The sequence below is a fragment of the Hemiscyllium ocellatum genome, chromosome 1, assembly GCF_020745735.1.
Source record: "Hemiscyllium ocellatum isolate sHemOce1 chromosome 1, sHemOce1.pat.X.cur, whole genome shotgun sequence".
Classification (NCBI taxonomy): Eukaryota; Metazoa; Chordata; class Chondrichthyes; order Orectolobiformes; family Hemiscylliidae; genus Hemiscyllium; species Hemiscyllium ocellatum.
Window position 1 is genome coordinate 134,431,230 of NC_083401.1, and position 27,902 is coordinate 134,459,131.

General features: G+C 41.8%; 1 protein-coding gene across 1 annotated transcript in view; it reads left to right on the plus strand.

Moving 5' to 3' along the window:
- Positions 1 to 851: 851 nt before the first annotated feature.
- Positions 852 to 27,902, plus strand: part of antxr2a (ANTXR cell adhesion molecule 2a) — a 225,198-nt gene continuing 198,147 nt past the window's right edge. Inside the window, exons 1-6 of the mRNA XM_060826184.1 lie at positions 852 to 1,426; positions 1,687 to 1,758; positions 2,009 to 2,080; positions 20,572 to 20,653; positions 25,363 to 25,470; positions 25,557 to 25,625. Of these exons, the coding sequence (XP_060682167.1) occupies positions 1,272 to 1,426; positions 1,687 to 1,758; positions 2,009 to 2,080; positions 20,572 to 20,653; positions 25,363 to 25,470; positions 25,557 to 25,625 (558 nt within the window). The 5' untranslated portion in view covers positions 852 to 1,271. The remainder of the gene's footprint in view (positions 1,427 to 1,686; positions 1,759 to 2,008; positions 2,081 to 20,571; positions 20,654 to 25,362; positions 25,471 to 25,556; positions 25,626 to 27,902) is intronic.

The window sequence follows — 27,902 nt, forward strand, 5'->3', positions numbered from 1 at the left end:
GATCTCCTGCATCCTCCAGTTCTCATTACCAGAAGTTCAATTTGTCGTTTGTAGACAAGTATATGGATTGTAAATTTTACACCAAGTTTATTCAGTGCTCACTTCCCTCCCATCATGTTATTATGTATCATCGTAATGGACGTCAGCTGTCAGTTATGAAACTTTTACCCTTGCATCATATGTTATGGATTCAAGTCCCACTTCAAAAACTTGTGTACCGGGAATATGCATGCTGATATTGTGGTTAAGGACTGAGGGAGTTTTGGACCTTTCAGATCAGACATCAAAACCTGAGTCACTGCTGTCGGCTGGGTGTACAAGACCCTACAGAAGCACAATAAGGGTGGTGTCACTGCGTAACATTTATTGCAAAATAAAGGATCCTTATCAGTTTTTGGGAGCGGAAAATGCACAAATTAGCTCCTGGGGTTTCCCTTGTTCCTTTAACAGCGTTCACGCTCAAAAGTCTTCAATGCATGTAAAGCAGGCACACTGCAGCTGTGCTGGCTGTGATCTTACACTTAGTTTTTTTTCTCTAATTTTATAACCTGAAACTGTGCGGTCAGTGTGACCAGTCAATGCAAGTTTTAGTAAAGAAAGAATCTGTTCTTAGTGAAAAAGTATGATGATAAGACAGTTTTATGCATCTTAAGACGGAAATTCAATCTTTCTGATCTTCTAAGACTGATTTTACCATAACTTCCTGACCATGTTAACGGGGCAGAACTTTTACACAGGATTTGTGATGATTAATATCAATGTTAATATTGCTCCGAACACAGGAAGTGATATCATTGCCACTGTTTCCAAATCGCAGTCCATCTGTCATTCTACAGCAAGATCCTTCTTGCTGCTCACTGCTTTCACTGTCTCACTGACGAGCCTTACAGACACACCCAGCGCAGTTCTTTCCCACCCCTTCCCAGGCAGCATGAAGTTACTGCAAAGTTCCGTTTGATCCGGTGCGTGATGTTCTGTACAAACCCAGAGCTGGTGGATAGCTGATGTTTGTGTAATTCCGGCCCAGCCGAAACGCTTGTTTTCCTTTGGGAAGTGAACGCTTGAACTGAGCGAGCGAGTTTACAGCAGCGACCGAGCGACCTGATGTACTGCTCGAACATGCACTTTTACACAACTCGCCTTGTTTGTTAGTGGCTGTCTGATGTAACCTGGTGGTTTTTATGGTGACTCTTTTAACGTTTGAAGATTTTTTTTCTCCTCGTTGTCGGATCTGTACTCTGGGACTGTGCAACTTATTTAATTAGACCATAATGAGGCTGTGGCCAGCTCTTGTTGTTTCTAACAGCCTTTGGCCCGGGCTCAAGCTCTTTGTATCAGTGTTTCTGATCTTAAACGGCCCGGTAGCTGTTCAGAGTGACGAGAAATCATGTCACGGAGCGTTTGATCTTTATCTTGTGCTGGACAGGTGAGAATCAGTTTCCTTGACTTTTGTTTCAAATCTTTATTTGCCAGTCAAAGCAACTTCATGGATTGTGAAAATTGATGGAGATGTAATAAGTGAGGCTGATATGTGACTGCAGAATGTTCACTGTGCCTTTAAATAAACTTTCATTGATAACGGTTTTCTGGTCATTGAACAGGACAAGGTGAGGGCTGTCGGGTGAGAGCGGGACACAGCTCGTTTCGTGAACTTTGGTTTTGTAACTGAACACAATTGTTTTCCAGATCCGGGAGTGTGGCGAACAACTGGGGCGAAATCTATGGCTTTGTGGAAGCTCTGGTCAAGCGTTTTGTCAGGTAATCTAATTCCACAAACAAGCCTCGGCAACTTTGTTGGTGAGGAGTTTGCGAGGAAAGTTTTGCTTTGACTTGTTTTTGTTTCACCGCATGGGGGAAGTAAGGGGTAATGCTAACTGGGCAAACTTTTCATTATCTAAGTGTACAATTTGGAGGATAGGAGGTAACATTGGGGAAGACTAACTTCTGTTGCATTGCTGGGAATGGGAGAAGACGTTTTAATCTGGTGTGTTTTTTTTAAATCTTCTAGCCCCCAAATGAGATTGTCTTTCATTGTGTTTTCATCCCGTGCTGATGTGAAGATGCAACTAACTGGTGACAGGTTTGTGCACATTATTTTGTTTGGTTTGCTCTAACAGAAAACATTGGAGTAATGCTGCTGTCAGCAGGCCCCTTTTCTCATTCTGGTAAGCCTGGAACTGTTGGTCCCTGGGGTGTAAGGGAAACACCCACAGTGCTGTTAGGCAGGGAGTTCCAGCAACATGTGATATGATCTAACTGTCCAGGATTGATCCTCAATCTACAGCCCTCCTCTGACCTCCTTTTCTTCCTGAACATGTTGCTGCTTCCCAAATCCATGCCCACACGGCTCCAAATTCCACACCTTTGCACACATCTGTCCTACTGCATTATAAAAGTTGCCTAATAGCTGGTGTTCAGGACAAAACACTTCGATAAAGGAGGCATCAAACATATATTAGATCCCTATTTTTTGTTCTGTTAAAGGGTGAACAGCTGTTTGTGCCTTTGTCTGTACAATGGATGATGCCCTTGCAGCTCAGAATAAGGACCGACTCCTGTATATTTGAATGCATTTGAGTGTCTGTTTTGTGCCTGTAAAATGGGAACAGCATTACTGAATCCTAGCATGGGCTACGACCATAGGACCATAAGAAGTCCGATTAAGGGGAGACCATTCAGCCCCTTGAGCCTGCTATGCCATTCAATAGGATAATTGCCAATTTGACATTTCTCTCATTCATCTTTCTTGCATTTTCCCCATGTTCCTTCATTCCCCTACTGGGCATTTATCTATACCCACGGACCCACGGACTCTGCCCCCATGACTGTGTCACTCCTCATCTCTCTCCTCAGGTCAGTTTTAAATTGCACCTCTTTAATCTGAGGCTGCGCCCTCTGGCCTTAGATTCTCCCAAGAGGGGAAACAACCTCCACATTTATCCTGTCAAGCCCCTTAAGAATCCTATATGTTTCAATGAGATCGCGACACATTCTTCTAAATTTCAATGAATACAGTCACAACTTGTCCATCCATTGCTCATAAGACAATTCTTCCTTACCAGGAATCATCTTTCTTTTGCCTCCAATGAAATCCTTAAGTAAGTTGGGTTACATAAATTTCATGAATTATGTTTTTTTTTACATGACCATACTCAGCTCTGCTTCTTTACCAGTTCTGCCTTTGTATTGTTTGCTTGCTTGGCCAATAATCAGTCTTTTATTATTATGATTAGTCCAATTCAACATTGTAAAAACTGAAGTAGTTATCTTAGAAATCCTGCAAAAACCCTCTGTTCCCTTGCCATGGAGAGAGTGCACAGAAAGAGACCCTTTGACCCATTGTGTCTGTACTGGCCATCAAACATTCACTTATCCTAATCCCATTTTCCACTATTTGGCCTGTATCCTTATATGCTATGGCATCAGAAGTTCAGCCTGGAATTAATGGGGAGCTGAGTTTTCAAAGCATCAGCCAGTTGTCACAGAGGGAGTTAGAATTGGAAAAAACATTATTGCATTTTTTTAAACAAGTGACTAGAGTTGACTAAGTGTGAGTTTCTGGATGCTTACTAGGCAACTAAAGCCACAAGATTTCATAGTCTTGAACAGGCATAAATAAACCTTCCTGTAGAAAGTTTGAACTGCAATACAATATGTATTATTTGACGTATATTCTGACATTTAATTAGAATTAGTTTGATGTTAGTAGAGGAACAGATAGGACCCTATAATGCATATGAAATAGCAAATGCAGTCAGACAGTTGCTACGGATTTCTCAGCAAACTCTAGATATTAGTGACACTGCGTGACAGAAAATCCCATGAATACATTACAAGGGCTTCCATCTGAAATGTATTAGGAGGTGTTGCAAATGATATTAAGTGACACTTACTCAAAAATAATCTGTTCAAAGGTGATCATTTTGGGTCCTGTAAAGGCCATTGGGCTCCTGACCCGAGTACAACCTCGGTGTAACCATGGACAAAACAGTTGAATTCAAATGGGAAAGTGAGAGAGACTGCCCTTCACCTCAAGGAAGCATTTGGCTGAATAAGGCATCAAAGAGCCCAAGACAACCTGGAGTCAGTGGGAATCAAGGGGAAATCTCTCATTTCTACCTAGCCCAACAAAACATGGTTTTAATTGTTAGAGATCAATCATCTCAGTCACAGATCATCACTCCAGGAGTTCCTTAGGGAAATATCCTAGGCCCAACTATTTGCAAGTGCTCATCAGGGGTCTTTCCTCCACTATAAGTTTTGGGATAGACATTTTGCAAATGATTACATGTTTTTCAGTACAATTTGCGGCTGAGTCCTCAGATACTAAGACAGCCCATGACTATGCCCCTTCCAATTTTCCTGCCACTGGAAAGACCTCCAAAGCTTTTTGAATGGCAGGAATTTTCTCAGGCAAGCACACATCTTTCTGAATGAGAGCTTTACCATTATTCCCTAATTGTCCCAAGTTCAAACTCATAGAACTCCATCCCTAATCCTTCTACAGATGTTCTTACACCTCACGGACTGCAGGGACTCAAGATGGCGACTCACTGCCACTTCCTCAGGGGCAATTCGAGATGGGCAGTAAATGCTGGCCAAACCAGTGACACCCAGGAATTGTGAATGAATTAAAATGAAAGCCCACATTATGCTGTGATCCCAGAGCAAAATGCCACATTTATGTTGTGACCTGGCTCGGGACGAGGAATTTCTTTAAAAAATTCCTAAGGTACTTACCAAGGGAATAAAGTCATAAGATTGAGTGAATGATTTTGAACAAACTGCAATGAGTCCTGCAAAGCACATTTAGTCGTAAATGTGATCAAGACACATCCCCGGATTTCTTAGCATTAACTATGACGCTGAGTCAACTCTCACTAAAACCTTATAAGGGACTTCAGTTCTTCATTTCTGAAGACCTAGCTCCAAACTCCCTCAAAAACCTTATGGGCTGACTCAATGATTGCATAAGTTCCCATTGTTGACTTCCAATTGTGACTGCTCCCTGCTCATAAGCATCTGATGTATTAACAACCTTGAGGTAACAGCCCTTCCTCTGATTGCTGTATCAAGTTGCTTAAAGTTGACTGCTCAGTATCCCTTGAAATGTTTGGAGAGACGTACTTAAATTCTTTGAACAAATCTTACCCTTGTTTCTAGACCATATTTAATGTAATTAATGTTTTGGAACAATCAGATGCAGCAACCTCATTGGAATTGCCAGCTCCCTGAATATTACAGTGTTTATAGGTTGCTTTTGTTGTACAGCACAAAATGGATTACAGACAAAATTCACCCAGTCCATTAGTCATTCCATCTTGGTTCCCCAGGAAACTCAGAAAGCTCTCCTCCTTGAGTTCAGGTCTTGTTCATTGTCTCACCCTCATCTATCTTTGCAGTCTCTACAGCACTGTTTTATTGTAATTTTGAACCAGGAGGGAATTTGGATCAAAATATATGCTCCTTTATTACCTCTAACCAGAACATTAAAAGGTATAAATGCAGGGGCATGGGAACCTGGACTGTAGCTTTAGGGTACAGGACCTTGAGTGTAGGGAGGTTAGGAACATGGCATCGATTTCGAAGGAGGGTGCCTGTAAACAGGAAGGTGGCTTGAAGTGTGTACATTTCAATGCCAGAAGTATAAGAAATAAGGTAGGTGAACTTGCAGCGTGGGTTTGTACCTGGGACTTCGATGTTGTGGCCGTTACAGAGACATGGGTAGAACAGGGACAGGAATGGCTGTTGCAGGTTCCAGGTTTTAAATGTTTTAGTAGGGTCAGAGGTGGGGGTAAAAGAGGGGGAGGTGTGGCATTGCTTGTCAAGGATAGTATTACAGCGGTGGAAAGGACGATGGAGGAAGACTTGCCATCTGAGGTAGTTTGGGCTGAGGTTAGAAATAGGAAAGGTGAGGTCACCCTGTTAGGTGTTTTCTACCGGCCTCCTAATAGTCCGAGAGAAGTAGAGGAAAGTATTGCGAGGATGATTCAGGAGAAGAGTGAAAGTAGCAGGGTGGTTGTTATGGGGGACTTTAACTTCCCAGATATTGACTGGGAAAGCTATAGCTCGAGTTCGTTAGATGGGTCGGTGTTTGTCCAATGTGTGCAGGAGGGTTTCCTGACACAATATGTAGACAGGCCAACAAGAGGTGAGGCTATACTGGATTTGGTTCTAGGTAATGAACCAGGCCAGGTGTTAGACTTGGAGGTAGGTGAGCACTTCGGGGACAGTGACCACAACTCGGTGACTTTTACTCTAGTGATGGAGAGGAATAAGTATACACTACAGGGCAAGAGTTATAGCTGGGGGCAGGGAAATTATGATGCGGTGAGGCATGACTTAGGATGCGTGGATTGGAAAAATAGGCTTCAAGGGAAGAACACAAATGATATGTGGAGATTGTTCAAGGAGCAGCTATTGGGTGTCCTTGATAAGTATGTACCAGTCAGGCAGGGAGTAAAGGGTCTTGTGAGGGAGCCGTGGTTTAATAAGGAAATGGAATCCCTTGTGAAAGGGAAGAGGGCGGCCTATGTAAAGATGAGGCGTGAAGGTTCAATTGGGGCGATTGAGAGTTATAAGGTAGCCAGGAAGGATCTAAAGAGAGAGCTAAAAGCAGCAAGAAGGGGACATGAAAAGTCCTTAAGTGGTAGGATTAGGGAAAACCCAAAGGCTTTCTATAGGTATGTCAGGAATAAAAGGATGACTAGGGTAGGTATCGGTCCAGTCAAGGATAGTAGTGGGAAGTTGTGCGTGGAGGCGGAGGAGATTGGAGAGACACTAAATCGATACTTTTTGTCAGTATTCACTCAGGAACAGGACACTGTTGCTGATGTGAATATTGAGTCACAAGTGATTAGAATGGATGGCCTTGAGGTATGTAGGGAAGAGGTTAGATTAGATTAGATTAGACCTACAGTGGGGAAACAGGCCCTTCGGCCCAACAAGTCCACACCGACCCGCCGAAGCGAAACCCACCCATAACCCTACATTTACCCCTTACCTAACACTACGGGCAATTTAGCATAGCCAATTCACCTGACCCGCACATCTTTTGGACTGTGGGAGGAAACCGGAGCACCCGGAGGAAACCCACGCAGACACGGGGAGAACGTGCAAACTCCACACAGTCAGTTGCCTGAGGCGGGAATTGAACCCGGGTCTCAGGCGCTGTGAGGCAGCAGTGCTAACCACTGTGCCACCGTGCCGCCCATCTGGGAATACTGGAAAGGATGAAAATAGATAAGTCCCCTGGGCCTGATGGCATTTATCCTAGGATCCTCTGGGAAACTAGGGAGGAGATAGCGGAGCCATTGGCCTTGATTTTTATGTCATCATTGTCCACAGGAATAGTGCCAGAAGACTGGAGGATAGCGAATGTGGTCCCCTTGCTCAAGAAGGGGAGTAGGGATAGTCCTAGTAACTATAGGCCAGTGAGTCTCACTTCTGTTGTGGGCAAAGTCTTAGAGAGAATTGTAAGGGATAGGATTTATGAACATCTGGATAGGAATACTGTGATCAAGGATAGTCAGCATGGTTTTGTGAAGGGCAGGTCGTGCCTCACAAACCTTATTGAGTTCTTTGAGAAGGTGACTAAGGAAGTGGACGAGGGTAAAGCAGTAGATGTGGTGTATATGGATTTTAGCAAGGCGTTCGATAAGGTACCCCGTGGTAGGCTAATGCAAAAACTACGGAGGTATGGCATTGAGGGTGCATTAGAGGTTTGGATTAGGAATTGGCTGGCTGGAAGGAGACAGAGGGTAGTAGTTGATGGTATAGGTTCATCTTGGAGTGCAGTTACTAGCGGTGTTCCACAAGGATCTGTTTTGGGACCATTGCTGTTTGTCATTTTTATAAATGACCTAGAGGAAGGGCTGGAAAGCTGGGTGAGCAAGTTTGCAGATGACACGAAAGTCGGTGGAGTTGTGGACAGCGAAGAAGGATTTGGCAGGTTACAGCGGGATATAGATAAGTTGCAGAGCTGGGCAGAAAGGTGGCAAATGGAGTTCAATGTAGCTAAGTGTGAAGTCATTCACTTTGGTAGGAGTAACAAGAAGATGGATTACTGGGCTAATGATAGGCTACTTAGTAGTGTGGATGAGCAGAGGGATCTTGGTGTCCATGTACACAGATCTCTGAAAGTTGCCACCCAGGTAAATAGTGCTGTGAGGAAGGCATATGGTGTACTGGGCTTTATTGGTAGAGGAATTGAGTTCCGGAGTCCTGAGGTCATGTTGCAGTTGTATAAGACTCTGGTGTGGCCTCATCTGGAGTATTGTGTGCAGTTTTGGTCGCCATACTATAGGAAGGATGTGGAGGCATTGGAACGAGTGCAGAGGAGGTTTACCAGGATGTTGCCTGGCATGGTAGGAAGATCGTATGAGGAAAGGCTGAGGCACTTGGGGCTGTTCTCATTGGAGAAAAGAAGGTTTAGGGGAGATTTGATAGAGGTGTACAAGATGATTAGGGGTTTAGATAGGGTTGACAGTGAGAACCTTTTTCCGCGTATGGAGTCAGCTGTTACTAGGGGACACAGCTTTAAATTAAGGGGTGGTAGGTATAGGACAGATGTTAGGGGTAGATTCTTTACTCAGCGGGCTGTGAGTTCATGGAATGCCCTGCCAGTAGCAGTGGTGGACTCTCCCTCTTTATGGTCATTTAAGCGGGCATTGGATAAGCATATGGAGGTTATTGGGCTAGTGTAGGTTAGGTAGGCTTTGGTCGGCGCAACATCGAGGGCCGAAGGGCCTGTACTGCGCTGTATTTTTCTATGTTCTATGTTCTATGTTAAAAATCACACAACACCAGGTTATAGTCCAACAGGTTTAATTGGAATCACACTAGCTTTCGGAGCGACGCTCCTTCATCAGATGATTGTGTCCCAATGAAGGAGCGTCGCTCCGAAAGCTAGTGTGCTTCCAATTAAACCTGTTGGACTATAATCTGGTGTTGTGTGATTTTTAACTTTGTACACCCCAGTCCAACACCGGCATCTCCTAATCATTAACAGATATGAAAGTCTGTGACATTGCAGCTAAGAGAGATAAAATATTATAGTTCAGTGTAGCCCTTTGTGCCATTTAATGTTGTTTGAAACGAAATGCTACATGACACAGCATATAAAATATGATTATTATGTGTGTGTGCATTTGAGTATCATGAGCAAAATGGTCCTATGAAGCTTATAACTGCTTGGAATGGAAAATTAGTTTCTTTAAAGGTTTCTTAAGAAACTTAGAAGTTAAATAAAATGTAAGGAAACAAACCTCACATCGGCAGAACTTGAACAAAAAATGAAGTATTGAAATCCTTTATTAGGTTTTAGTCTGATTTGGAGCCTACATTGAGGTATCACATCAAAGTGTCACTCGAAAAATAATACGTTAAGTTTCTCAACTCATATTGTACCAATTCAGATTGAGGCACTAGATTCCAGCTATAAAGTTAAAACAAAATCTTACAGCTTGATAGAGTCTACAACTTACTTAAGTTGAGAAAAAAATTGAGGAAATCAAAAATTTGTGAATACTGTTTATAATGTATGAACACTTGATGCTAATAAATGATTAATTTAACATCCAGATTTAACTCAAAGCAGTTGTGTTCTTTTTGTTAAGACAGTTTATTTTTAATACATCCCAATAGGAGTACCATTTGAGATTGTGCAATGTTGGAACAGATTCAGTTTGATTAATCTGGCTTAAACTCGATTGGCCAAGAAAATAACACAGTTAATTTACCAAATGTTTAGTAAGTTTTTGGCATCAAGATAATTAGAGAGTCTCATTCCCCTTGTCACCACCACAAACCCCAGGAACCCCGTCCAGGAGAAAGATATAAATAGAAAGCAGGAGACAACAGCTTCGCCTCACTTGGAGGTCGCCACTGATGATGTTACCTAGCCAGGTAATGAAACGTCTGGATATCAAACCTACAGCTCAGTGAGCAAACCTACACCCTTATTCAATTATGGATGTGGGATTGGGGTGGGGCAAGGAGTTGGCATATTTCAGGCCCTAGTGACCATCATGTTTTAGGCATGATTCCCATTTTGCATCTGAAACCAATTGCTCTTCATCTGCTCTCCGTCCTTATTCTAGGAATTCCACTATTTAATAAAATAACTGTTAGCAATATTTATTATGATATAAGTAAATTATATTAACCTCTGTCTTAACAACCATCTGATGAAGAACCCCAAGCTTATGTGTCTGAGTCTGTGAGTGTGTGTGTTTGAATGGAGTTGTGGGGCGCGGGGGTGGGGGCAGGCACAACAATGATTTACTATTTACTGAATCTGAACATTCCACTATTTTAAAAGTATCTGTCAGAATAAGTCCCCAATTTGTTGAGCCTCCTTTCATAATATAGTCTGTCATTTCTAGTATTTTTATTCTCGTCAGTTTTTCATCAAGCTCTTTCTAATCGTTCTAATATCCTTCCTGCAATGGGAATGCGTAGCATTGCTCTGATACTTGAATCCTACATGATGTATACAAAGTATTGTATTGGAAATTCCACTATGACTTGTATTTGTTAGCGTGCCAGAATACTCTTCTTTCCCAATGGTACCTCAGTTTTGACAATGCACAGCTGAAAACTGGATTGAATTTACTGTTTAGGGTTTCATATGTAATTCCCAAACTAACTTGCTCTTACAGCATTCAACATACACAAGTTTAAATCATACCGCAAATTCATCGAGTGAGATCATGAGCAGCTGTAAAGCGTAATTTAACTCGTATTTGCCAGGTATAGACACATCAGTACATTTAATTGAAGTTATTTTATATGTAACACAATTAGTACCATCTTTGGAGATTTAATAGAAATGAATAGTTTTAGTTATAGATACAGAAATGATCACATAATGTCGATGCATGATCAGCGTATCGCTTGCATTGAGTATAATAGTGGCTGCTCTGTTTAAGACCATCAAGGTTAAATTTAAAGTCTGTCATTGTTAAGGTTATCTTCTCTGTGCTGCGGGCTTAGGATCTCATTGTGTGTTACGAAATTCTCTGATTCAGAAGTTCATTACAGATTTCTTTTATTATGCAACTCATTCAATAATCTGTATGATTTGAATCTGCCAAGTAAGACTTCAAGTGAGTTCAGTATCGAAGGAGGAGTCCATTAGTCAAGATAACCAAGTTCTGTACACAATTCTTTTCAAAGATATCGTTTGCAGTCAGCTGTTGCAGCTGGTTTTAAGTGCATATGTGGAATGAGGTACACAGACTGAATTCACTTGTAAACAACAGAATACATGAAACTTTGGCAAAAACAGGACACTAAATTCCACTTCTTAATGTTTTTCTTGATTTTCTCCTATTTGTTTATTGTTCCTTCTCCTTTGCACACAACGGTTTACCTGATATCAAACCAGCACATTACATTTCTTGAAGCTCTCCTGTGTTAGTTTTCGATTAATCTGTATATTGTTTGGGGTAATTTCTCATTGGAAGAAAGCTGGTGGGACTGACTGGCACACAAGTCACTCTCCTTGCTTACATGGAGTGTAAAATTAGGCAGGCTGCAAAACTTATCTGCCAGTATCCAAGCAATTGGGGAGGTTACAATTATTCCCTCTTATTTCTTTGAAAGGTGTTTCTCTGATGCTTTCAAGAGTCAGTGTTTATTAAAGGAGCTGATTTAAGCAGCTTATTTAAGCATCATTATGAAACTGGTCATCTGTGGCTCCAAGGAATGTTGAAAATTTTAATGAGTTTGTTTGTAATTGAAAAGTTGAAGTGAGCTGTTTGTAAATGCTTCCCTAACTGTAAAGGATATTAATTGTAGAGTATATTAAGCAACTGTTCCAAATTAAGTTTCAAGTGGACACAAGTCCATAGGAAGAAAAAAGTAAATGGTCTCCACTTCAGTAATAGCTGGCATTAAGTTCACAGCGTCAGCAAATGGCCACAGGAATGCTGGCGTGGGAAAAGGAAGGGCAGGTTTTCCATGCTTTGGATTGAAACATTACTTGGCACAATATAACGAGCTTTATCCTACAAGTAACCATGCTGCATTTGATTTAAGAGAGTTTTATACTAATTGAGATGGCTTGTTCAGCACTACCAATGCTCAGTTTGACAATATAGTTTAAAAACATGACTCCATTGTGTTTGAGAAGCTTTGCATTTGAGATGGCCTGAGGGATAATGGAGAAAACTGACTTAGCTTTGAAGCTATTAATTTTAGAAATATAAATTATTGGTCAATTTATCAGATTTATGTTATGTCATTTATACTTTTCAACTGTAAAATTGAATAAATAAAATGCATTCTGCTGAAATCCTTATGTGAAAAATCCTTGGAATGGACGAAAGTTCTTCAAACAAAAGGGTGCAAATCAAAGCATTTTTTTTTTGCTGTATGCGTGGAAATGAACTAATAGAATTGTCTTGGTAACCCCTGAATGAAGATCAGACAACATGGCATTGATTCTTTTCAGCAGTAACCGAAGACTAGATGTGAATAGGGGTATATCCCTAAAATGACTGGGAATTGAATATTATGAGTGAGCACCGATTTGACTGCTAAGGAATTGCCTTCCATGGGTAGTTATTGATTACCACGAGTAGGAGCAGGAGGAGACTGCATGCCTATTGTTGCATCATTCATTCTGATCATGCTTCTTCTTGAGCATCAACTCCACTTTCCTGCCTACCTTCTATATCCCTTAGTTCTTCGAGTGACCCAAAATCGGCCTTAAATATATTCAACAATGGAGCTTTCACAATCTCTTCAGTTAGAGAATTCCAAAGTTTTACAACCCCCTGAATTTCTTTTCCTTTCAGATCTAGAGGATTGGCCCTTTATCACAGAGACTGTGCCTTCATGTTCTATGTTCGCCTGCCTCTCAGTGACTAGCCTGTCAAATCCCTTCAGAAACATTTCATTTCAATAAGTTCACCTCTCCAGAGATTAAATGTTGAACATTAAAGATACCCCTCACTATAAAATCCTGCAGCACGACTGGTAGAAACTGGATGAGAATTTAGAAGGCATGGTTAGTAAGTTTGTGACCATCCCAGAATAGTGGACAGTGAAGAAGGTTTTCTCTGATTATAAAGGGATCTTGATCAATGGGCTGAAAAATGGCAGATGAAGTTTAATCTGGATAAATGTGAGGAATTGCATTTTGCTACAACAATCAAGGATATGGCTTATCTAATTAATGTTAGGGCCTGTGGGTAATGTTGCAGAACAGAGGGAACTAGGGGTGCAGGTTTATAATTCTTTATAATGTAGACAGGCTGGTCAAAAAGGCATTTGGCATGCTTGCCTTTATTGCTCAGTCCTTTGAGCATTGGAGTTGGGAAGGCATGTCACAGTTGTACAGGATATTTATGAGGCCCCTTCTGGAATATTGTGTCCAGTTCTGCTCGCCCCGTTATAGAAGGATATTATCAAGCTGGATAGGGCTCAGAAAAGATCTATCAGGATATTGCCAGATATGGAAGGCTTGAGTTATAAAGAAAGGCTGGATAGGCTGGGACATTTTTCACAGGAGTGTAAGAGGTTGAGAGGTGAGCTGATAGAAGTTTAAAATAATGAGAGGCATAGATAGAGTTAAGGTTAGTTGTCAATTCCCTAGGATGTGGAATTTCAAGACTAGGGGGCATATTTTTAAGGTGAGAGGAGAAAGATTTTAAAAAAGACATAAGGGACAATTTTTTTTAGAGTGTGGTTTGCATGTGTAAAGAACTTTTGTGGGGAAGTAGTGGATGTAGGTACAATTACAACTTTTAAAAGACATTCTGATAAGTACATGAATAAGAAATGTACTTACACCGTGGGCGGCACGGTGGCACAGTGGTTAGCACTGCTGCCTCACAGCGCCTGAGACCCAGGTTCAATTCCTGACTCAGGCGACTGACTGTGTGGAGTTTGCATGTTCTCCCCGTGTCTGCGTGGGTTTCCTCTGGGTGCTCCGGTTTCCTCCCACAGTCCAAAGATGTGTGGGTCAGGTGAATTGGCCATGCTAAATTTGCCCGTAGTGTTAGGTAAGGGGTAAATGTAGGGGTATGGGTGGGTTGCGCTTCGGCGAGTCGGTGTGGACTTGTTGGGCCGAAGGGCCTGTTTCCACACTGTAAGTAATCTAATCTAAAAAAATGTTTGGAGGGATATTGGTGCAGGCAGTTGGGACCAGTTTATTTTGGGATTATGCTGGACGGTTTGGGACGAGGCATGGACTGGTTGGACCGAAGGGCCTGTTTCCGTACTATATGACTCTATAGTTTATCTATTATGGTGTTCAGTTCCTTCTGGGTGGGAAGGATCTTTTGGAGAATGATTTCTCCCAGCTGCGCTGTTGGAAATTATTTGCCAAGGATGAATGACTTGTATTAGCTATTCACAAATTTCTTGAGAAAAACAGGACATTTGAGTGCTGTGGGAGTCTGTAGTTGGATGTCCTGAACATTTAGACACTGGCCAGTGCCAGAAATTGTGTTAATTTTTGACCCATAAGTTAATTGGTGGATATTCACTTGGCACCGTTAATAGTATTAGGCAAGTTGCTGTACCCAATAGAAGAGACTGTGGGAACCATGAAACACAAATTTGTAGTCTTGAAAATAATACTGGATATTTTTGTAGGTTTACTTGCTGGGAGTTTTGTAGCAGGGTCTGGATGTCAAACATTGTTATGTCACTAATTGCTCAGTGTTAAATTTATTTTTTAATTCATTCACAGGATGTGGGCATCACTGGCTCAGCTAGCATTTATTGCCAGTCCCTAAATTCCCAGAGGGCAGTTAAGAGTCAACCAAATTTGCTGTGGGTTTGGGGTCACTTATAGACCAGACTGGATAAGGATGACAGTTTCCTTTCCTAAAGGACATTAGTGAACTAGATGGGTTTTTCCACCAATCAACAGTGGATTCATGGTCATCATTAGATTCTTAATTCCAGAAATTACTGAATGCAAATTCCACCATCTGCCATGGTGGGATTGAAGAGAGGACCACAGATTATTATCTAGGTTTCTGGATTAACAGGTCTGTTGATAACACCAGTAGGCCATTGCCTCCCCGTAACCTCCATGACCACCTGGTTAGGTCCACGTCCCCCAACAACACATCCTCCCGTCCTGGCATCTTCCCCTGCCACCACAGGAATTGCAAAACCTGCGCCCACACCTCCTCCCTCACCTCCATCCAAGGCCCTAAAGGAGCCTTCCACATCCATGAAAGTTTTACCTGCACATCCACCAATATCATTTATTGTATCCGTTGCTCCTGATGCGGCCTCCTGTACATTGGGGAGACTGGATGCTTCCTAGCAGAGCGCTTTAGGGAACATTGCCGGGACATCCGCACCAATCAACCACACCGCCCTGTGGCCCAACATTTCAACTTCCCCCTCCCACTCTGCTGAAGACACACAGGTCCTGGGCCTTCTCCACTGCCTCGGAACACTTCAACTCCAGGGCATCAATGAGGACTTCACCAGTTTCCTCATTTCCCCCCTCCCCACCTTACCCCAGTTCCAACCTTCCAGCTCAGCACCGTCCCCACAACTTGTCCTACTGCCTATCTTCCTTTCCACCTATCCACTCCACACTCCTCTCTGACCTATCACCTCCATCCCCACCCCCATTCCCTATTGTACTCTATGATACTTTCTCCCCACCACCATCCCCCTCTCATTTATCTCTTCACCCTGCAGGCTCCCTGCCTCTATTCCTGATGAAGAGCTTTTGCCTGAAACGTCGATTTTCCTGCTCCTCGGATGCTGCCTGACTTGCTGTGCTTTTCCAGCACCACTCTGATCCAGACTCTGGTTTCCAGCATCTGCAGTCCTCGTTTTTACCTCCACATAACTTACCAACCTCAAATATGAGTTGCATGATGATACTATATTCATTGGTAAGGAGTAGTTTAGCATTGCTGAATTATAATTGGGAGATTGTTTTGAACTTTAAAGAAGTATAGAAGATTTGAGTTATAAAGAAAGGCTGAATAGGCTGAGACTTTTTTCACTGGAGCATAGAAGGTTGATAGGTGATCTGATAGAAATTTATGAAATCATGAATGATACAGATAGGGTTAACGGTGTTTGTGTTTTCCCTGGGTTGGGGGATTTTAAGACGAGGGGACACATTTTTAAGGTGAAAGAAGTGCAATTTAAAAATGATATAAGGGGCACATTTTTACACAAAAGGTGGTTCCTGTGTGGAATGAACTTCTGAGGAAGTGATGGATGTGGGTGCAATTACAACTTTTTAAAAAAATATACTTTTATTTAAAATAAAAGGATGTTTTTTCCTTTTGAATATTACAACAAATACAAAACCAAACAATTCAAACTAATATTAAAACAAACTTGCTAATTACATCAATAAATATCAACTAATAACTAAGCTAAAGAAGAAAGTCTTAGCAATAATAATAATGATAATAACCATAACACAGCTCAGCAAAACAAAGCAATAGCCCTCTATCATTGAGTGCATACGTTTATATGTATTCATATGTTTGTAGTTCCTCTCCTCTCGATACCAGGCTCATTACATAGAATTGCCAAGGCTATATAAATGCTCTTATTAGTCTGGTGGACAAATCTGTACCCAAAAAGGTAGTTCAGAAAGGGCTGCCACATCTTATAGAAATTTTCAGTTTTATGGTGCACCATATTCATAAGAGAGTCCAAGGGGATGTGCTCCATGACTAGCTTATGCCAGCCCTGGAGAATTTTCTGACACCCACCCTAATAGAATGTTCTTTCTGGCACAAAAAGTGAGGATACTGAAAAGCTTTTTTGTGTGTGCATCTAATAAAAGTGCATTAACAAAGCCACGAAGAAGAGATACCGGGTCCATCTCCACCTCTGCCCAAGGCCTTCTCTATTTCACCTACTACAGCTCTCCAATATGCCTGCAGTTTGTGGCAGGACCAAAGAAGATGATTAACCATGCCCATGCACATTTTACCTTTAGGACACATTGGAGGTGTTTCCACCTTAATTTTAGTGAGGTGGTCTGGGGCCAGGTGGACCCTGTAGAGAAGCTTCAATTGCAAGGCGTGGGTCCTGTTGCAAATCGAGATCCTTCTTGCATTTTCCCAGATACCTTCCCATATTTCAGAAGCGATCTCAGTATCTCATACCTTACAGAGCCATTTGGTCTTGTCCGAGGGACCTTCTCCCAATAGATAATGAGCGTTGCTAACAGATAATGTATCCTCAGCACTCAACACCCTCTTCTCCATGTTGGATCAATAGGAGCAGTTAGAAGTGTGCTCTCTTTTTGTATGAGGTTTCTAATTTGAAAGAACTGAAAGAGATCCCTACTAAGCAATTCATATTTCTGACCCAACTGGTCAAAGGACATCAATATGTCCCCTTCAAACCTGAGCTGCACATTGTTTAATCCCAGAGTCCATCATCCCCGGCTGAAAGCCTGGCATACCAAGTATGCGTGTCAAAAATGATGTTTTGGCAATATTGCCCTCACCCTGATGAATTGCTGTCCACGCCTTGACAGTATTGATGACTGTTGGGCTATAGCAGTATTCCTTAACTGTTCTCTTGTTGTCTAAGATCAGCAGGCTAATAAGGGGGCATCTTGCCTGAGATGCTTCGATATCCAACCAAAGTGAGTGAGGGTCCCCCTTGGCCCAATCATTCATGTAAGAAATCAATGAACTTAACTGATTGATAGTTTTTTGATACCTGGGAGGCCCAGTCCTCCCAGTCTGTAAGGGAACTGCAATTTAGTCAGTTTAGTTAGAGGCAGCTTGTGATACCAGATAAAAGAGCTAAACCAGCCACTCGGTCTTCTAAATATTTGCTGAGTAAAAAGCAGAGGAAGCATTCACATAGGATACAACAGGCAAGGCAGAATGTTCATTTTAATGAGGGCTATCCGCCCTAACCAAGAGATTGGCAGCGCCTTCCATCTATGAAGGTCCTGTTTGATTCTGTTGAATAATGGGCAAAATTGGTTTTAAATAGCTGAAAAAAAAGGAGAAATAAATGTACCGAAGTAGAGAAAGCCCTCCTGCGACCATCTAAAAGGGAACCGAGATCCGCCCTCAGGATCAGACAGTCTCGGAAAACCACCCATGGGCTCGGCCTCTGGCTTCGCAAAATTGATTTTATAATCCAAAAGTAAGGTTAGTACTCTCAACAAGTAAACTAAAAGTAAATATGTTACCCATACCTTAACATAACTTAGAGATTAAAGACTCCATTTCACGAAACTTATTACCAGAAAACTTATTACCATCAAGTACGTTTAAAAGAAGAGCAAATCTGAACAGCTCTGTCCTCTATACCTATTCGGCTGTTCTACTTAAAGTCAATGTGTCCGCAAAGTTCTTTGTTTTCTCTGGCGAGTTGAACAAATGTATGAATCCATTATGATTGATCCAAAGCACTGCTGGATGTCTAAAAGATTACAGGATCCCAAGCTTTCTCAATCTTCACTTGATGCCATCGTAGGACTTCCTCTCTGGACCACTGCTGCCAAGAAGTCTTTTAAATAAAAAGACCCTGGAGCCTCCACATAACAACGCCATCGAATCCCTCCCCTGGGCTCTAGAGGCTTCCATGACCCTCTGCTTGTCTTTATTATAATGGAACTTCACTCGGACAGGGCTTTTGTGCTGTGATCCAGTGGGCTCTTTCAATTGTTATCCTTCCCTTCTCAACCCCCAAACCAAGGAACTCCGGGAACCACTTTTTGAAGAATTCCACCAACCGCTCACCTTCTGTCCCCTCCAGTATGCCAACAAAACACAGGTTCTTTCTTCTGCCCTATTTTCAAGATCGTCTAGTAGATCCAACAGACCACGGACCTGTGTTTCCAGGGCTTCATTCTGGCTCTTAGAGGAGTCAGTCTCTGCTTCTACACCTGCAGCCCGCGCTCATCTGTCCTTTTCCCCAGGGTTTGCAGCATAGCAGATACAGGAACCAGCTTCTCCTTGGTTTTTCTCCTGGATCTGCCTCCCCAGGACCTTGAGATTTGGTCAGTTCCTCAACCAGGGTCTGGTGAGTCAGCAAGCCTGCTGCTTCAGAGGGCTGGGTCATGACCCTGGTCCCAGTGACCTTCCTCCTTTCTTCGGCATTCTCCAGCTGCAAGGACAAAGGGAGTAGATTTTTTCAGGGTTCTAGCTCCTTTAGTGTGTTTTTGCTCACGGGGCCAGGACCCATCCCAAACACTTTACTGTCGGGTCGGTGTTGCAGTGCGGAGCCCAGCAAACGCGATCCTATCAGGACACTGCCATCTTGGATCCCCCACAATTACAATTTTTAAAAGACATTTGGCTAAGTACATGAATAGGAAGGGGTTTGGAGGGACATGGACTAGCAGCAGGCAGGTGGGATTAGTTTAGTTTGTGATTATGTTCAGCATGGACTGATTGGACCAAAGGGTCTGTTTCTATGTTTATATGAGTCTATGATTCTATGTTACATGTGATTTGGAGTTCAGTTATTCTGAATCTAGTACTAGATTATTCTTGTATCTTAAATCTCAAAGGTATACCAAAAGGCACAGTGAACAGATTTGGTTACTAAACATCACAAATTACTTTACCCCAATTTATTTGGGCTATATCAGTCTATTTGAACACTAATGAAAACAAAACATAATAAAGTATGTGCTTGTCTGATTACATAATTTTTATATGAATAAACGAAAACATTGTGCAGTGATTCATCTTGGTTGGTGATGTACTGCTTGACAACAGCATTTTGTGGTGGCAGCAATATAATTCACTCAATGTACTTTAATTAATCAGCTACAGAAATTGGCAGAGCAGAACAATTAACTAAATTAGTATTTACTTTTATATCTTGCAAGGCACTAGTATATGCGTGTCGTTACACAAAAAAGATCATACACTAGTGCATGGGGAAATCGCACAAAAATGTGAAGTATAGGATTAATTTTCTATTCTATTTCAGGAATGGGCATAAGATATTCAAGGGTTGCAAGATCAGTGTGGTGGTTTAGTGTATTCCGTTTCACAACTTTAAAATGTTTAGAGTTTGGAGCCAGGATTAAATGTTTGTTTGGTACTTTGTTAATGAAAAGGATGCCATTGCTAAGAAGTGAAATGTGCTCAGGCTCAACATCAGGACATCCCAGGTTATACACAAGAATTTTAGACATACTTCAAGGATTTCCCTACTCTTTAACAATGTATCTTTATCCCGGCCTCAGTATTGCCTGACGTTATTATGAATTTCCCACAGCTGACATTTGTGCAGTTTCAGAGTGAAATTGTAAATTATTTACTTGTTCGCATTGGATGATGGATAATTTTGCAATGTGAGTTAACAAAGGCAGTAGGAACTTCTTGACATAGTGAAAATAACCTAGTTTTAAATAGGCTGTGCAGCTGACTCCAAAAGGAACTCTTTCACCCAACCCGTTTCAACATGATGTAAATCTAACTTCTCCAGTGATTCTCATTTCTAGAAGTCCTGTGATTTTGTTTAAATATTTTTAATTACTCAGCTGAGACTATGTTAATTATTTTTCCTGTAACCGAAGTAAATTGTTTCTGATAGCCAAGCATTGACACTTGGAATGTTTATCCTTTATTGTTATAGGAATCAAATCAATGCTGGTCTTCTTGCCCTCAAAAATGTAATTCCAGCAGGTGATACTTATATGCATCTGGGTATACAAGAGGTAAGCTTTTGTTTTTTTTTTCTTTATTTGGTAGTATTTGGAGTTGTGAAAACCTATTTCTTCTTGAAATGTAATGTGCACTAAATATTCTATTCAAAACAAATCAAATGGGATCTCAGTCATTTCGAACTTTGGTATTGCTTAAAGAAGTTGCACTTGGTCAAAGCCTGTTGTCAGGAAGCTTTGTACTAATCAGGATAATTTGTAAGAATGCCAAGTTGAAGGGAAAACAATGTATGATAGGAGATTGCTGGTTGTTTGGCAAGTGCTGGTTAATAGGTAGCATGGAGAGTGCACCATGAAATGATGACTGAAAGTTAACATCCAAGCTTTGTCTAAATTTTATACCAGACAGGTTGTCCGTGATTGATCAAAGCGTGGCCCTGAGAAATTATGCAGGAAGTGACAAGTGTCACCTATTTACTTGTGATATCCCAGCAAGTTGGTTCTCTATTAACTAGGAAGCCTCCTATCACTAGATTGGCAAGACTTGACGTGGTCTAAATTTTATCCCAGAGTTTGAAATTGTGCTAAAGTCATAGCATTCGTGAATTATCCAATCTGTGCTGCTGGGAAGTGTAAGGTTGATGGATTAAATCTTTTTATATGAGAAAGTAAATAACTTGATGCTATATAATGTGCTCCAAAGTGCTTTGCAGTCAATGAAATGCTTTTGAAATTGTCCTTATGTTGCAAATGTGGTGGTTCATTTGTACACGACAAGATGCCATAACCTTCAATGTGATAATCAGTTGTGAATCATGTTGGTTGTTGGATTATTATCAGCCAGGACTCCAGAATGTAATGCCATGGGATCTTTTACAGCATCTGGGAGGATAGATAGCGTTTGGTTTTAATATCTTATCTAAATGGTGTCACCTCTGACAGTGCAGCAGAGCCTTAGTGCTGCACAAGAAATTAGCTGAGATCTTGCGCTCACATCCACTCAGTCAGTTTTTCTACCTCTAAGCTAAGACATGAGGAATAAAATATCATTATAGAGTCACATAGCTTGGAAAAAGAATCTTTGATTCAACTCATCCATGCTGACCAAGGTTCTTAAACTAAACTAGTCCCTCTTGCCTGTCCTTGGCCCATATCTTTCTAAACCTTTCCTATTCATGTACCTATCCAAATGTCTTTTCAATGTTACAACTGTACCTGCATCCACCTCTTCCTCTTGCTGTTCATTCAACGTATGAACCAGCCTGTGTGTGAAAAAGTTGCTTCTCAGGTCCCATTTAAATCTTTCTCCTTTCACCTTAAAATTGCACTCTCTGGTTTTCAACTTGCCTACACTATGAACAAACACTTTGCTATTCATCTTATCTATATCCCTCATGATTTTATAAACCTCTATAAAGTCAACCCTCAAACTTCTATGCTCCAGTAAAACAAGTCCCAGCCTATTCAGACTCCCCTAATAACTCAAACTCTATTAGAATGGTGTTTATGTAAAGATAATATCATTACCAGTTAACCCAACCTCTTTAACTTGATCAGTTTTTCATAGTTAGTTCGTTGCATTTTGCAGCACTTAGCAGAATCAAGAGAGGAGGCAAGAGCGACTGTCCTTGATATCAAGCTAGCTTTTGATAGAGTATTGCATTAAGAGACCCTAGCAAAACCAAAGTCAGTGGGAAAAACTGTCCATTGGTTGAGGTCATACTGAGCAGAAAGGAAGAAGGCGTAGTTGTGATTGTTGGCCATTAATTTTATCTCAGGGGGCAATGGCAAGAATTCCTGATGGTGGTCCAATTCATCAGCTGCTCATGAATGATCTCCCCTCCATCATATGGTCAGAAGAGGGAATGTTTGCCATTTGCAACTCCTCAGCAACTGATGCAGTCCATGCTCATATTCGGCAAGTCCTGGGCAATATTCAGGCTTGACATTTATGATACAGAATTACCAGGCAATGAGCATCTCCAACAGGAAAGAACTTAACCACGTCACCTTGACATTCAATGATATTACCCTTACTGGAAACACCATCATCGATATCTGTGGCGTACCATTGACCCGAGACTTAAACTAACAAGCTATTTGAATACTGTAGCCACAGGAGAAAGTCTAAAGTGGGAACTCTATCTCAAGCAACTAGCTTCTGACTCCCCAAATTCTGCCCATGATCCAGAATTCAGGATACTGATGGAATACCCTCTACTTGCCTGGATGATTGTGGTCCCAACAACACTCAAGAAGTTCAACATCATTCAGGAGAAAGTCATTTCTATGATCAGCAGTGCGTGTATAATTTTAATTATTCAATGTCTTCACCATTGGCATGCTGTGAAAATAATATGTACTATCTATGCAATTAACTCACTAAGGCTTCTTCAGCAGCACTTTCCAAATCTATGATGTCTACCACATGGAAGTACAAGGGTAACTGACCGATTATAGAATCCCTGCCGTGCGGAAGCAGGCCTTTCAATCCATCAAGTTGACACTGACTCTTCAATGAGCATCCTGCTGAGACTTACCCCTTTATCCTATCGCTGTAACCCTGCATTTCCCATCTAGTCACACATCCCTGGATTGTATGAGCAATTTAGCCTGGCCAATCCGCTTAACCTGCACTTCTTTGGACATTGGCAGGAAACCGGGGCATACAGAGAGAATGCGTAAACTCCACAAGACAGTACGTCTGAGGGAGGAATTGAACCCAGACCTCTAGTACTGTGAGGCAGGATCACAACCTTTTGAGGTCTGCTTTTTAGTCCTTTACCTCGCTCCCTGAACTCTTCCTGCAGAGCCTCATCCCTCTTAAGCTACATAGTGACCACATCTAACTACACATTTTCACATTACTCTGAGATTTGTGAATGTACTGATGTGCCTACAGCTGGCACTCAGGCTGTGAAACCCAGCACTCAAGGTGGCCAAACTGTGGTCATCCAGACTACCAGGAACATCTGACACTTCCCACCCACAGTACGCTGTGTGACACAAGATCTGAAGTCTTCTACTGCACCTTTACTTCTCATACTCTGACCCTAAATCATTTATTTTTGTTGTTATACAGTACAGTTCCCCTCTAAACGACTCACCATCCTGATTTGGGAATAAGCTACTGTTCTTTTGCTGTCATTGGGTCAAAATCCTGTCTCTCCCTTCCTAATGGCATTCTGGATCTACATGAAATGGACTGCAGGGATTCAAGGTGCCAGCTCACCACCACCTTCTGAAGGGTAACTGGGGATGGGTCAGTCAATGCTGGCCCAATCAGCAATGTCTACAACCCCGACAGGAATAACAAATAATGCATACCACAAAATCACAAACATAGCAGATAAATTGTCAACCAATATTTTGATAGATTTCCTTTATTCTTTCTTACTATTTTCAAATGTCAGTGCTACTTTATTGTATTTATGGCAACGTTTGGTACCAAACATTCACAGCAACTGCCAGTTGGAAGATAAAGCTTAGATAACTTGGGCTTTCTTCACTCTCCAGTAGCCCTTTTTTCTGATACTTTGCTGGAAATGAATGTGTATTTCTAAAGGATAAGGACAGAGTCTTGTAATGGATAAGGACAGGGTCTTGTCTGGTTGTGGTTCTCCCATGGTCTGCATGGCTTGGTGATGTCTGCAACTGAGATTTGCTCATGAGGAATAGCTATTTATGGAACTGGATCCAAATCCCAGAAGAATAGGGGGTGAAGAGAAAATTTGACCATGGAGAAGGTGGAGGAGAATTGACAGGGCTGAAAGATGAGGCCTGTAAATTATATGTTTTAAGTTATGCATACATAATTAACATGTATTTAAGCTATCTTAAGTTGTTTGGTAGTGTGGCCGCACTGTCTAAGGCCCGAAGTTAACTTCCAGCCTCTAAGGTGGTGTGGTTTTGTATCCTACCTATGCCACTTGTGCTGACTGGTTATTAAGGCAAAGTTTGGCAGGGGTGAGCTGTGTTGAAGTTGAATGCAATAAAACATAAGCATTTCCTCCAAACCATTCTGTGATGTGGGATAGCACTGACCCTGTATAGTGTCAGTATCCATGCTGAGTTCTCCTGGTGTAGTGGATATCACATTCGCCTCCCAATCGAAAGGCCCATGGCATCATACCGCAACCAAGCAGTCTGTGCTCGTGTTTCTGGCTCAGGCTTGGAGGGCCGAAGGGCCTGTTCCTGGGCTATAACTTTTCTTTGTTCTATTTTACTTGGTTGATGGCACTTGAAATATTGTGCATTGTTTCTTTCTTAAAGTAGTGAACCTGGGAAATATCACTTTGCATGAATATAAATACAGTTCCTTGCTCTATTGCGTGTGATCAAATTTGCAGCGTGCCATGCATTTGTAGAAAGTGAGTTCATGTTTTGTTTTTCCACTGACATTGTGACATTTTGAAGAGGTGCAGCACAGAGGCTGACTACTTTCAAATGTAATAAACACTGGAAGATGAATTGAGCTTGATGCTCTCCAACGGCTGATTTCAATGTGGTGTCGGTAGAACAATGCAAGTGAAGCACTCGGTACTTGTTTTATCAGGAATTGTTTATAATATACCAAGATTTCAGAAAGAAGAGGTAGAGAAAATAAAGTTTGATAAAATAGAAATTTTCTCTTTCATCTTCCAAAACAATATGTTCAATTTTTAAATTCCTTGGGAAAATTTGTCCATCCATAAGTAATAAGTATCTAGCAGGTTTTTTTAAAGTATTGAGCCTAATCAATGTATAAAATTTCCATTTATCAGGCTTCGAAACAAATAAAGCAACAGAAAGGGATTAAGACTGCAAGTGCAATTATTGTTCTGACCGATGGTGAATTAATAGAGAATGTGTTGCCCTACACAATTAATGAGGTAAGCACCACATTTCAAAATTACTATTGAATGAACTGCGTGTTTTTTCTTTGATTGAAGCTAATCTATATTGAATTTCTTTATAGGCTGATGATGCAAGAAAACTAGGGGCAATTATTTATTGTGTTGGTGTGAAAGACTTTAAAGAAACACAGGTAGGTCTCTAAAACATAATTCCATTGATTGACTATCAGGTGTATCTAGTGAATGATTCAATACACTTTATCAGGAGGCTGGGCCCAGACACTTCATCAGAGTGGTTTAATTCACTTACCATTGTGTTGCAGGAAGCCTAACATTCATTCAGTATCAGTACACGTGAGAATCAGGCATCTCTGAGTGTGATTATTTCTTCCCTTGGTGTGTGGAGGGAGGTGGCAAGAAGGAGCAAAAGTTGGGCAAGTTGGCCCAGAAGACAAAGTCAGTTCATTCACACAAACAATGCAATTAAGTGCTCCATGTGAGACTCCATGCATGATCTCCTCGACTTGACAGAAATCGTATATCTCCCGTTTTGCCACCTTGAGCCAGCGTACAGTATGACCTAGAGGATAAAATGTGGAGCTGGTAATGTACAGCAGGTCAGGCAGTATCGGAGGAGCAGGAGAGTCGACATTTTGGGCAGGACCTTTAATCAGGACTGGGGAGGGGGAAGGAAGCTGAGAAATAAAAAATAGAGGGAGGGAATGGAGCTGGAGGAATGGTAGGTGGGATAGCTTAGTTGAATGCAGGTAGGGGTTATTGTGATTGATCAGTGGGAAGAGTGGAGTGGATAGATGGAGAAGGAAGATGGGCAGGTTAGGTTAAGGAGGCTGGGTGAAAAGGGAAGGCCGGACACGGTATGAGGTTGGAGGCGGGCGGTAATAGGTGGGGAGATTTTGAAGCTGGTGAACTCTATGCTTGGGCCATTGGGCTTTAAGTTTCCAGGTTGAAATATGAGATGATGTTCCTCCTGTGTGGCCTTAATTTAGCAGTGGAGGAGGCCCAGGATGTTCATGTCACCAGCGAAGTTGAAATGGCTGTCAACTGGAAGGTGGGGTTAACTGGAACATATCGAGCACAGACCCTCCGCAAACCAGTCCCCGAGTCTGTGCTTTGTCCCTCTAATGCAGAGGTAACTGCATTGGGAGCAACGGATACAATAGACCAGTTTAGAAGAAGTGCAGGTAGAATCTTTGTCAGATTTGTAATGATTTTTCAGGCCTTGGATGGAGGTGAGAGGGGAAGTACAGGAACAAGTGTTGTACTTTCTGTGGTTGCAGTGAAAGGTGCCAGATGTTGAGGAAGGTTTGGAAGGGATTGTGGAGCTGATGTTGGCATTGCGGATGAAATTGGTCCATATGGAAAGCAGAGAGGGGTATGGGTCTGACTGCAAGTGGTGAAATAGTGGAGGATGATACATTGGATTCAGATTGGTGGGATGATATGTGAGAATCAGGGGGACTCTATCCTTATTGTGGTTTGGGGTGGGGGGGAGAGGTATTGAGGGCAGAGGTGTGTAAAATGGAGGCGATGCAATTGAAGGTGTTGTTAATCGTGGGAGAGGGGAAACTACAGTGTTTGAAGAAGGAGGACATCTGGGATGTGCCAGAGTGGTATCCCTCATCCTGGAAGCAGATGCGGCAGCGTCAGAGGAATTGGGAGTATGCGACAGCACTTTTTCCGGAGGGGTGGGAGGTGAGAGGAGGTGTAGTTGAGGTAGCTGTGGGAATTGGTGGGTTTGAAGTGGATGTTGGTGCTCAGTCGATTAGTGAAGATGGAGATGGAGAGCTCCAGGAAGGGCAGGGAGGTGTCACAGATGAGTATTTTTACTTCAGGAATCAGATTTAAATCAGGACATTGCAGGTAAAGCAATTATTTATTATTAATCCCCAGATCATCAGAATCTGGTGATGAAATGTCTTGCGAACTGGTGTAGTGAAAGCATTGGTTTAAGGAAAGATGTAGTCCAGAGTTTTGACCAATTATCAATGAAGGAATATCAATAAAGATCCAGATCAAGATTGTGGAGGACTTGGAAGAGAACATGGAGGTGTTCTTGATAAGCCATCTGCTCCTGATCAGAAAGGAACAGTAGCATCTGATTGTGCAGTTCTCTGGAATTCTGATAGAGCAGCCTGCCTCATACCAGCTGGGGAAGTTGGGGCTGCACTTACATCTCGTGGGAGGAACAGGAAGAGCGAAACTTAATGAGGGCACAAAGGTGACATGGTAATATATCATTGCAGATAATCTTTCACTATTACAATTATGTCTTAATTTGCATTGTTGAAATATCTGCTGTCATATAATTGACACTGTTGGACTTGGTTAAGTCGCAACCACGTGCAATATCCTAAGGTTGAGAAAAGTTGCAGTGGTCTAGCATTGCTGGTCTCACTCAAGTAACTGGCTCCGAGACAGCAGGTAGCATTCGACATCATGGATTCTTG